Source organism: Lissotriton helveticus, chromosome 5_1, assembly GCF_964261635.1.
Source record: "Lissotriton helveticus chromosome 5_1, aLisHel1.1, whole genome shotgun sequence".
In the NCBI taxonomy this organism is placed as follows: domain Eukaryota; kingdom Metazoa; phylum Chordata; class Amphibia; order Caudata; family Salamandridae; genus Lissotriton; species Lissotriton helveticus.
In genome coordinates, this window is record NC_136065.1 from 260,060,555 (window position 1) to 260,073,029 (window position 12,475).

General features: G+C 40.5%; 1 protein-coding gene across 2 annotated transcripts in view; it reads left to right on the forward strand.

Moving 5' to 3' along the window:
* The window catches only part of TPRN (taperin), a 186,548-nt gene extending 174,448 nt beyond the window's left edge, over positions 1–12,100 (forward strand). Inside the window, exons 3-5 of one of the 2 annotated variants that reach the window (XM_078642150.1) lie at positions 971–1,095; positions 3,046–3,108; positions 6,239–12,100. In XM_078642150.1, coding sequence (XP_078498276.1) covers positions 971–1,095; positions 3,046–3,087 — 167 coding nt within the window. In that variant the 3' untranslated portion in view covers positions 3,088–3,108; positions 6,239–12,100. The remainder of the gene's footprint in view (positions 1–970; positions 1,096–3,045; positions 3,109–6,238) is intronic. The other variant, XM_078642149.1, reaches the window with a different exon arrangement.
* The last annotated feature ends 375 nt before the right edge of the window (positions 12,101–12,475 follow it).

A 12,475-nucleotide genomic window follows, 5' to 3' on the forward strand; every position in this document is an offset into this window, starting at 1 on the left:
ATGAGAATGCATCAGCATGCAGGGTTAGGTTATTAAAAAGATATTAGGCTTTGAAATGTTTTTGCCTATTTCTTCATTATTCTCCCCTTTATGTTTTGTTTTTTTAATTGGAAAATACAACCCAAAAGTGAAGCCTGTTTCTGAGGTTTATTAATGCCATCATCAAATTAAGGTTTCTGAGTTCAGTTAGACCTTGCATTAAAATGTCTGTGCAAGTGTTGGACTTCAGATTTTTACAGGAAGCATAATGCAGAATAAGATAGATTACTTTTGATCTTTTCCTTTGGCAGCGCCCTGTGGATGGCATAGAACATTAGGTTCAATCAGCTTGTTGTTTGGAACATTAGAAACTTTAATGCCAAGATCAACTAAGGCAATTGTCTTTAAAGTGAACTCTTAGCTTAGATCATAGTGGCTGTAGCACACTCAGCTCGCTGCACTTCAGCTGGTGCTCAGTCTATGGAAAATATATCATTATGCCTCTTCGGAGATGTTTCCTGTACTGGCTTTTTTGTAGAGTTACAGCACTTATAATTTCCTCTGACAATTTCCTGCCTGCCTAAGTTGCACCTGCCTGTATAGAATAAACACGTGGACTGTGCCTTGCTCCTCACTAGCTGTGGTCTGCCAACCAGCAGTTGTTGCAGCTTCTTTGTCTAAAGGCAAGCGGCGAATTTCTGTAATTGCCCTGTAATTTGGAAACTCCTGACTGGAAGTCTGGCATTTGCAAAGGAAACAACATTTTTAAACATAAGATACAGATACAAGGTTGAGTCATTTGTTTTCAAAGTCTTGATCATGAATTCTCCTCTGGCTGTGAAGTCAAAGCATTTAAAATAAAAAAAATGGCAGTACATTTGGATAAAGGATTTGTTTTTGATGTTATAGCTTAAGTGTCTGTTGATTCAAATTAGCATTTCCCCAGACCCTTTATTATTTGTCTCCTTTCTTATTTGTCTCCTTTCCATAGGTTTATCCAGCTACACTCCCAAGCACTCCGTGGAGTATAGTAAGTGGCAGGAGAAGAAGTACGAGGAGAAACCTTCCATGGTGGGTGGGAAACACCAGGAGGTTGATCATGATTTCAAAAACATGGTAAGCTCCTCAGTTCAGAAGCACCTCTTACATCCTCTCTGTGTCCAGCGTCTTAGTATAGTGCTTTCTTGCCACAGATCGAAGCTTATTATCCGGAGTAATCGCTGTTCAACCTTTCCCAGTCACACCTCCTGCTGCAGTTCAAGAGAAGGGCCACTGTGTCAGTTTTACAATAAATATGTCATACTGCCTTACAGTAATGACTTTTCATTGCAACCAATCCTTTCCTTCCCCAAAAGAGCCACTGACTTCAATCTCTCCAGCTAGCATCATCCACCCGCATTTCATCTGCAAATGTTAAATATCCGCTACAGTAGAATCATTCCAAATGGATTGATTGCAACACCCTGTGTATTCCAAGTAATCCGGCTTCAACTCTCTGTGCAGCACTGATACTGCTTTTATTCATGTAGCTGATTAAGACCTTCGTTTTGACCCTGTTTAGCACACCATTGCCCTTTTGGCTAAGTTTGTACTATCCAAACATCACATGCATACATACTACAGACAGAAGTGACCCTGCTAGGTTTTCTTGCTGAATTTGAAAGACTGAGGTGGAAAATCTGTGAACTCTTAGATCAGCCTTCTTCTGTAAATTGACCTCCAGTATTCCCATTTAATGTCTGACCCTCTGTTATTGGAAGTTATTTCAAACAAACTCTTTCTTCCCGAGTTGATTTACCTTTAGCTACCTTCTTTGCTCTTTCATCAGGGCATAGTTGGACACGTTTTAACCTATTCGTCTATATGTCTTTTTGGCATCACAAACGTCATTAAGGTTTACCTCTCCATGTATATAGAGGCATGATTCCAGATGGCCACTTGCTCCATTTGATGTCCCTCCATGGAGCCCCAAAGAGAATGTGTGTGTGTACATACGTAAAAATAACAGCAAAGTGTGTTGCCCCAAGAGGAATAGTTCCTTCTTACCGCTTAATAATCACAGTAACCTTTAGGCTGATTTACAAAGCAGCTAGTTCCTCCTATGTTTAGAGCAAATATTTGACTCTCTTGGAGTGCTCAAATGCACAGCAATGTACACATTCAGAACTGTGTTCGAAATATCTACATATGTAAATGTTACAGATGAGTGTATTTTGTACAATTGGCCATTTTATTTTCGCTGTGGGCAAAATGTTATTCCATTTGTAGCTCTCCCCTTCCTGACATCCCAGAAACGAATTTCCTCTATCCATGTCATTTTACAGGATTGGAAATTACCTGCAACAGATATATAAATGTAGACATTAAAGTTAGTGGCTGTTTACCAATTTCACCAGGATTACCTGTCCTGGACCACACACAGCACGCACTTTTGAGTGGACTCACTCGCACTTAAAATTGTGCCATATAGAGCAAGCAAATCCATACATGATGGCAGATTCATAAAACTGCAGATTCTCTGACTGAGGGGCAGAAATATACTCTTATACATGCTGCTTTGTGCACTGCTGAGCTATATTTAGGTGCACAAATAGCTAGCAAATTCAGCCCATTAATAGTCTCTTAAAAGCCAGTTGATTTGGGATAAAAGAAGGTATTTTGCTAGTGCACTTGTGGCACAAGTGTTTTAATATGCTTCTAGTAGACTTGAGACCATTGCAAGGATACTTCTGTGAATCCTTGACAGCCTTCCACAGGAACATGCCGGGTTGTCTGCTTCTCTTTTATTGGACCCTCTGAAAGATTACTGTGAAGCCAATGTATTATTTGAAGAACACTTATCTATTGAGCTCCCCGCCCACTTTTTCTCCTTTTGTTCTCCTCACAAAAATCTGTGAAAGGACTTTTTATAGCGCCTAGATGGAATGGTATTGGAAACTGAAGGGAATGTGTTGTAAAGTTGAGTTGGAAGATCCTATTTTATGGGGACCAGTGCACATTTAGTAGCAAAAAAGTTGAGCTTGCACAATATGTATTAAGTAGACTTCTTTCATTGATATTTTGAAGGGAAAACATGCCTTATTCTTGATGAACATGGAGCGTGCTTGATGATAGAGTGTAATGGATTCGGTATGTATATAACTTTATAGAACTATCTGTTGAAATCTTATTGAGCGCTTATTTCCTTGGTGGCAGGGTCAAAGCCATGTTTCCAGCCGATAGCTGTGCTTGCCCTTTCTATGTCTAGGCTTTGACAGCATAGCATAGCTGTCCAACAGATGTATCGCCTACAATATACATCAAGTGGGCTTTGGGTTTGCCTCTTTCAAGCATTGGCTTTCTTCGACCAGCCTCTCTTAGTCATTGGCTTGAGACTTTGTCATTCACGTCCTGGCTCAGCCCAGTGTTGTATTCATCTCTCATCTTGTACTATTTGCTGCTTTGGTTTATCCGTGTGCCTCCATTCGAGCGCTTGCATTGAACTGCACGAGGCGCTACTTTGCAACTATAGCCCTCTCTACTTCTGCTTGCTCCTCCCCATGGTCCCCGTGTATATCGCCCTAATATGCTAGCACCACATGTTTTAGCACATTAATCAAAGACTGGCTGGCTTTTGCAATATTTCATATTATTTCTACCAGTAACATTTGTTTTTTTCACAGCATTCAAGGCCCAGTATGCCAGTCTCTTCCCAACTGTCCTCCCTGGCTTACTGACTTTTCTTGAATTTAAAATACATCTCTGAACCTCGAGTAGACACTTCCTGCAGTGCGGGTCCTGTCTCAATATCAAAGGGCCCTTAAGCAGATTGTATTTTGAATAAGATTTTGCTGTCAGATTACTAGCGAACCTTCAGTGGATCATTTCAGTGGTGTGTTAACGAGAATTGAGGCTGCAATCGCAGCTCTTCGAGGAAATATCACTCCAGGAAACCTAGGATTTGCTTTATTTCCAGTTGTCTTCTACATTTTGGCTGTTAAATATTTTGACTCTTAAGCAGATAGTCCATTTCGGAGTAAGATATATTCTTCGCTAACATAAGCTCTCCTGTATGGGTCTCTGCATTATACTCAAACTTTTTCAGAGAATGGTATTGAATCGTTTCCTGTTTGTGAGATGAGCTAACGAGAGCTGTAGAGTCATGTGCAAGTATAAGGAAGGGTATTGGATAGGTTTCTGCACAAAACTCAAGGCTTGGGTTATTTTTTATTTTTTTATTTTCTTTTTATGGTAAACATCTTTCTCAAATGTGCCCTGGGTTTACCTGGCCCATCTGGGTGGGGGGAGAGGGGTTGCAAAGCATATGAAGCATATCCTTGCTGAAGAACTAGGGCTACAACTGCATATTTTTCTGCTCCTTTTAGATTTTTTAGGTCTCGCCTGTCGATGCGCATGCGCATCGAGCAAGCGAGACTATAGGGGCTCATCGACTCTTTATCTAACTTGCAAGGAATCGTGGCGATTCCTTGCAGTGCCCGTGACTTTTAAGCTCAATGCGCATGTGCATTGAGCTTAAAAGCGCGTGCACAGCCGCCCGCATTCCTCCGACACCTTTGAAGTGAAGCTTAGCTTCACTTCAAAGGCCCGGCTTCTTCACACCCACATGCCGCTCTGCCCCGCTCCGCCCCCTCCCCTGAGTCATCCTGCCTGCCCAGACTTCTCCTCCCCCCTACTTACATCCCGCTTTCACTTGTTTTTTTGTTCAGGTACGTCTAACATAAGCTCAGCTTCTACCGAAGCCTTTCGATCTCAGCTTATCACCGGCCTTAGTATTGCACGTTTGGCAGCTTTTTATTATTAGTTTTTTTTTTGCCTTATCGGCCCTCGTTTGTACGGAGTTTTGTGCCCCCCCCCCACCCCCACACACACACATGCCATGTCTACCGTTGTCCAACTTGGACCGGTATTCTTTCTTAAAATACCTTGTACATCCGGTGTCTTGCTTATCATAGGAGGCGCCCCATGCACTGTCTTAAGACTTCCTCTTATCCCACAGGCCGGGAGGCTTACACCACTAGTAGGGCCCTCTTTCTTTGGCCCACCAGCGCGCTACAATATACCGCGCACACATCTAGTTTCCTTACAGCGCACGATCTGTGCCTCCTTATGCGCCCAGTTTTTGATAATCGCCATTGCACTACTGCGCGCCGCCTCCCCTGCGTATTATAGCTTACGAAGTTTACTCAAATCACAGGGCTTTGCCCTTCTATTATGTGCTTATTATGATCGGTTTGAACATACAGGGCTTTCTCTCACTGTATTTTTCATACGCAAAACTCTGCTTTCCTGAATGTGCGTAGTTATCGTTTTTCGTATCCCACTGTTTGTGTGCCACCCCGCCCCCCTTGTTTTCCTATTATGGCAGTTAAAATTAGTTTTAAATCACAGGGCGTTGCTCTTCTATTATATGCCGCTTTCTTTCGTTACAATTGATTTTACATACGGGGCTTTCACTCTTTGTGTAGTCCGGCACACCACTTTACCCTTCACTTTTTGCTCCCTCTCCCATATTCCTCTTGCTCCACGTGCTTTTTCGGCATCCAAACCTCACGCGCCCCACCCCCTCCCTTATCCCACTTCCTGCTTGTTTTAACAAGATGATAACTACAGCCTTTGGAAAGGGCTCCGAGCTATAATGCGACTCCGGCTTCAGATCAACGTGTTTCTCTCTGTCTCGTGAAGTGTGGAACCCTTGCACAGTGGCTCGTACTGACATGCATATTATAGCTATTGTTAACATGTGGTAATGAGGGTTTCAAGAGTGCTAAGAAGAGAGGTCACTGCACAGGGAATGACAGTGTGAAACACACGAGCATCCAGCCAAGCACATGATAATGGGGGGTACGTTTATTGTATCTTTTCTACTTTTTTTATGTTTCTCTCTCTTGGTATTTCACTCCCCTTTTGACTTCTTCACTCGAATTTCTCGATTTTATCTCATTGTCTTTCTTTCCTTTCCTCTGGCCCTCTTCTCTCTCCTTCTCTTTTTTCCAGAAAAACAAGCATTTGCAATGCAATAGGTCTCGCATTTGCGAGAGTATAACCTATTGGCATTGTAAATGACAATGCCTTTTATTTATGTTTTCAAAAGCAACACATAAATAAAAGGCATTGCCATTTACAATGCCAATAGCTCAAAGTCTAATAACTGCGAGACCTATTGCATTGCAAATGCTTGTTTAATGTTCTTGTTTTAGTTACATTTGTAAAGATGTTCTTCAACCTTGACACTCACACTTATTCCTTTTCTCCCTCACAGCTCACACCGGCTGACAGCAACTCCTTAGCAGACTTCAATAGCGAACCTGCCTTGTACTTTTAACCAGCGGAGTACTAACCATATACTGTGCACCATTGGACTATTGTGTCCATGCATTTGAGTGGAAGCCATGTCAAGAAACGTTGGAGGGGTTGTACTGCCTCATCAACAGGAACAATCACTAATACACTCCACTCCTGCTGGTTGATCACCCTACACATTGTTCTTCTGTTGATAAGAGTCCCTTGTATTTAATGTACTGTGTCATTGGCAAACACTGGATCTGAAGGCAGTCAGCCCCTGGTACCTAGGTGATGGAAACTCCAGGTTTACTGAAGGTCGTGTTATTCCAGTTCCGGTACAACAGGACATTCACTCCGCGGTACATAGTATATCAACATTTAAAGCACTCGAATCTCTGCACGCAAATGTTCTAATCTGGGGTGAGGCCCACAAGAATGGAATTACTTGATTACATTCCGCAGCATCAAATGTTTCTCAAATGGTAGAGTCCCACAGCAGTGTAAAAAAAAAATAGGTTCTCACCAGCAAAGTTCACAGTCCTTCAGGAAAACCTCACTACATTCCACGCTAGAATTTGAGACCTCTGCTGTGGTTATAGTTAGTCAAGCAGGAAAAAGGTAACCCTCACAAAAATCACTGCTGCTTTCTGATGTACAGGGTTATATGGACCTTTGTGAACTAGCACTGCACCGCTGTATCATGAGTTGCTTGGCGGGCAATTCTGACTGTTGCTCTGTAGTACCCGGATAGCCTCAGGTGATGCTTGCAAGGCTTGTAATGGTCTATTTGACTTGCTTTTTGGAGTACAATGGTGCACATTGGGCGGTGTGGTTGGATGTGCATGTAAAGATTTGTTTGAGTAAGACAAATGTTGTACATGAAAGTTCGACATGGACGTTGGACCACCAAATACGGCACCAGCGATTTTTACTCATCCAGAATTTTTCCTATCGGATAGTTTTCACCTCTGCCACAAAGATGACACTAGCTCGAAAGCAACAGACCTTTCTGCTTGGAGTAAATGGGTTCTTTAAAGTACAATTGCTCCGACAAAATGCATGTAAATAGGTCCATTCGTACAGTGCCACATATGTTTGACCTCACTCAACCAGTTAGATGTATGATTGTATTTAAAAAACAAATGTTTGGTAATAGAATAATACTTTAATTTGTAAAACATGAAAAACTTTTTTCTAGTGTAAACCTCCTGGAGAGGTTTCCATTTATAGGGTGATGTGGAGGGAGGGGAGAGTGATTTGCTACTGTCCCTGCACAGATGTAGCTGGGCCACTCATCAAGGGAAGAGGAGGCACACAATCGGGAAGGTGGGAGCTCACGTTTTGCTCACACAAGTGTGATGCTGGGTGTCTGTCCGGGGCTAGGCATGGCAAGAAATAGCCAAGTTGAACTCTGATGTTTAGAGTAAGACTCTTTAATAGACAGAAGTCCGCATGATGCTACTCTGATGCATTTTGTTGGCGACCCTACCTTTAGCCCCCTCATAGCTAACACTGAATCCTAAATCCATGTGAAACTTGTCCTCTGGGTGCTCTGAATGAATGTAGAAGATGATAAAGTCTAGCTGTTGCTGGAGCACTGCGAAGGTGCCCTGGGCTCTGACCTGCATTCACAATTGCTTAAAAGGCTTCACCCATGTACTTACTTTGCACTCGGCAAAAGCTAAAGCGTGAGAGATGAAGCTGTAGTTGTTCTTTACATACATTACTTCTTGGCATTCATTAAGTGATTCACATCATGAAGTCTGTGACTTCTACCTGGATTTCTGTGAGTTTTTCTATTTCCTTTTATCTGTCACTTTGAAATTATTTTGCATAGTGAGAAGTTCCTTAAAAATCCTAAATGATGTTAAAAATTGAAAACCCTTCGATTGATACAGTGCGCTTCATTCAAAGACACAACAAGCACAACCAGTTTATCCACTAATCAAGATTGTCTGCACCCTTGAACTTAAAATATTTGAAGCACAAAGATGACTGATACACTGTGCGCAGGGGTGTAATGATATCTGTAGACCTAGTGGGTATATTACGTATTGCACAGCATGTGTTTTTTTTACTAATATACATTGCTACTATGTCGGGTAAGTTGCTGAATAGGAATATTATTCTGTAAATCGTACAAATACAGGAGACCGACCGCTTGAGCTGTTTAAAACCTATCTGTCAGCAGAATGTTCCTGTATATGTGGAGGGCAAGTCTACCCAAACCAAGAGGTACTTCATTAAGGTTTCCAGATCGAGGCATTTTGAACCTTTCTATTGTTTATTAGCATTGTTTTCCCTTCTTTTTCTCCAGCATTAATCCCTGTATGCATTTAATTCTCTCCATTGGGTGTTCTAGGCAAGTGTTATTCAATTTAGTTTTCACGTAAACAGATACAGTAGCTCTGCTGGTCTCTTAATTCTGTTTTAGTCTGTGGACAAAAGACTCAGTATGTGCTATTGCCCACTCCAAGGACCAACTCTTAGTTGGAAAGGCTATAGAAAAATAAATCAAAATTGTTACATGTATGTAATATGTAAAAACTGCATGAGGGGTAGTGAAGATCTTTATGTATTTGAGAACAGAGCTGAAAGTGAAGTGGTTTTCTAAATATCACCAGGAATGAGATTACATTGAAAAGCATACATCAAGCCGGTGACATAATTCTAGTAAATCTTGTCAAAATGACCTACAGAGAATTTGATGAATAAATATATTTATTATCACTGCTAACGGATACTATATATTATGGAATGAGCATGGGATTTTGAAATAATGGCATCTCCAAACAATATTTGAGTAGTCTGGTTTCAAATTCTTGTGATAACATATGAAAAGCAACTCTAAATTGCAGATTTAAGGAGTTGCATTAACCTGATTCCATGTATTTGGCTTGTAATGTATAGACCGTGAAATTCCAGTCATAAAGTTCATGTTGAACAGTTCAGATTACACATACAATAACCGGTCTGCATTATTTACTGAAGGTAGCCTTCTGCAGGCGGTTAGTGCCTCTGCTGTGTCCCTACATACACATACTCACACTGGACACACTCTTTTCAGCTATTTGTCCCAAATGTAGGTGAAGAAGCATGGATGGTCAGGCGCCACAACAGGAGTTTGATACCAGCCATTCTAATGTTGAGTAAGGTAGGGGATAGCTTAGTCAAATTGTGTTTACAATTGGAACTTTATCTGCATTTTCATCTCAGTATCTAAAGATGTCACTTGCTCACTGCTTCCAACTGATTCCAAGAACATTCACCCCTTTTCTCTGAATAAGGGAAAGCTTTCAGGGGCTTCCCAAACACCTCTCAGTGCTGCTGGCTCCAGTTCTTGGTGGAATAACAGTTGCCTCCTGGGAAGGGAAGTCTGCCATGGTGATCTGATATCTCTGCAGGGTATCACAGAGGAAACCCAATGGGAATAAAATGGCAGCTTTGCAGTAATCCCCTCAGGGATGTCATTGTGTTACTGTATGTCTTCTGTCATTCAAATAAGCTGCCATCCGAACATAATACCACTGCTTCATCTACTAGGATTTTCATTATACATCTTTTCATTTCTTGGACTTTTCAACTTAATGGGATGCTGTAAACCTAGTTTTGTGTACTTCTGTCACAAAGCAACAAAAAGTGTAGATGCATGCACATTGCACTATTGTGTATAAGGGGGGGAAATACATGTGTACTGTGCTTTCCAATCGAGCACATGACTTGCCCATTTATTTGCTCTTGACCTAGTTTTGTCTAAAATATCGTTTTTGTTTTAAACCACACCAACGTTGGGTAGTTGAGGTCAAAACCTGGGTGGTAATGAAGATTCTACTTTCATTCTGTTCAGTTTGTTAAAATTTCTATTAGCTACGCACAAATGCGTCCTGGTACTCTTAGAAGTAACAAAAACATCTCTTGAACAAAACGTTTTTAGATATCATTATGGTAGGCACATACACTTTTGCTCTTAAAATGGTTACTTTGTAGTCAACAAGAGAACAAATAAATATGGGGGTTTGGTGTAACAAAGCTTTGTCCTCTAACAAGCAATTTTTACCTCAAAGGCTTTACTTGTAATTTTTTAATGATTTAAAAAAAAGAAAAAAATACTGGTTTGCTGATCTCAGCCCAAAGTGGGATTATCAGAGCCGCGTCCTTTACACCTTTCTTTATCTCTGGACTTTAAAATTCACAACATCTTCTACTTTTAGAATGTTTACTGACAATTTGAGAAATTGCTCTGGCCAGATCAGCAACAATTTCCATAGATAAAAAACACAACTAAGAAATACAAAGGGCTCAAAAAAATAGAAACTTACCAACAACGAACATATGCATTCAAAACAAAACTTGCCACACTCAGTGAGAAAGCAAAACTAGCTATAGATATCCTAGCATTTTTAAAATTTTGTATTTATTGTAGCATTTTATTCTTGATTCCCACTTTTGCACTTTGTGTCTGTAGTGTGCGTATCTACTGGCTTGTGAATCAGAAGGTGAAAAGGGCATTTTGGGACAGTAGGGCGTGAAACAGCAGAGTTCCACACTGGGACATTGCCTGGAAGTAGCCAATAGCGTTGTTTATCCCAAAAACTTGGGGAATTGTGTTTCTATCCACCTGAGGTATTTACACACTGTAATTGCCTTTTAATTTGGTTTGCCTGTCTCCTTATGACAACCTGCTCTGTAAAACAAAGAACTGATGCGTGGGATACTGGATCTGTAATTGATTTATGGAATATACAATACAGTATGTGTTGATACGTTTTTAATCATTTAGTAGTTTGAGACTATATGTGGTATGCTCTGTTTACCACTAGTTTGTCTTTCCAGCTTTCCTGTGTGTCAGCAGCGCATGAGCAACATTCCTAGCAACCATTTTGTAGCTTTTTGTCTTGCACTAATGAATTGTCATAGAGGATGAAAAATGTTTATCGTTAACCAACAATGTATGATTTCTTAGTGAAAAAAACTGCCCTTGGTTTAACCAAACTAGTTTCCGTTTGTTTGTTAATGTATATCAAGGATACATGTATATGAAGAATTAAAACTTGTTTCGTTAACATTAGTTGACTTTTTATCTATAAGTTAAAGATTTGCACTTACTGACTCAGCACAGTCAGTCAAGAGTAGTGATCTTTTGTTATGTCTGCTGTCTCCCTAACAGATCCAGACATCAAGGTACATGCTGAAATGTATCTGGATGTGCTCCTTAGTAAGGGCAATCTTACCTCTCGCGTTGACTTGCCATTGGGACATTATCTAATAGCATTCTGTGGGCATGTGATGTGTTATCTGTTCCTTGTGTTCGCAACTATATGGTCACTGTCTCTGTAGAGACTGGAAAAAATAGAATTGAAGAAATGTTGGCCAAGTAGAGCTTGAGGGTTCAGCTGACTGTTTGACCAAGAACCGAGCAAACTGTTTAGTACTTGCTCTAGAGAGCAGTACAATTGTCTTGACTTTTCGCAATGTATATTTGTTGACGCAGCACTGTGGCAAAAGGTCTACCGGAGAAATCCTACCAGAAGTCTGTGTATTTTGCACTTAATTAAGTAATACGATTTATAAATACAGTTGATATTTAAGACGAAAGATGAAGAAAATGTATGATGCTGAGCTGTTATAATTGCCAGGTTTGGCTCAAGTGGCCAAATTTCTCAATGTTTTATTCTTCTGGAATTGTACTTCTTTGTACTTGCACAAATCTGAGCAAATCACTCCATGATACATGTGGTTGTAGATTTAATATATAATACACATTTTCATACTTTGTAACCAGATAAAACCAAATTTTATTTGAGTTATGACTAGGGTTTCAATAAATATTTTCACTGCAGGTTGCTTTGTGTAAGTCATTTTTCTATTTCAAACATTTTAAGGAAGAATTTGTTTACCATTAACCTATTTCCTGCCAACAAGCGATAGTAACTTAAATTGCATCACGAAACTGTTTTAAACTTGTGTACGAGCACTATCACCACACATGCATTATACATGTCGACATTACCTAATTCCACTGAGCAGCTGGTCCACTGAGCAGCTGGTCTTCTTTGCCAATCTCTTGTTTTCTTCTGATGGCTGTGGACTGGAACCTGCTTCACTGTGCTCAGCGTTATTTTTCAAATAGACAGAGGAGCATACTCTACTCCCTTTAATTCTTCTAATGTTTTCCCCTCTCGTCCTCTATTGCTTCTAGTCTTGGCTGCTAATG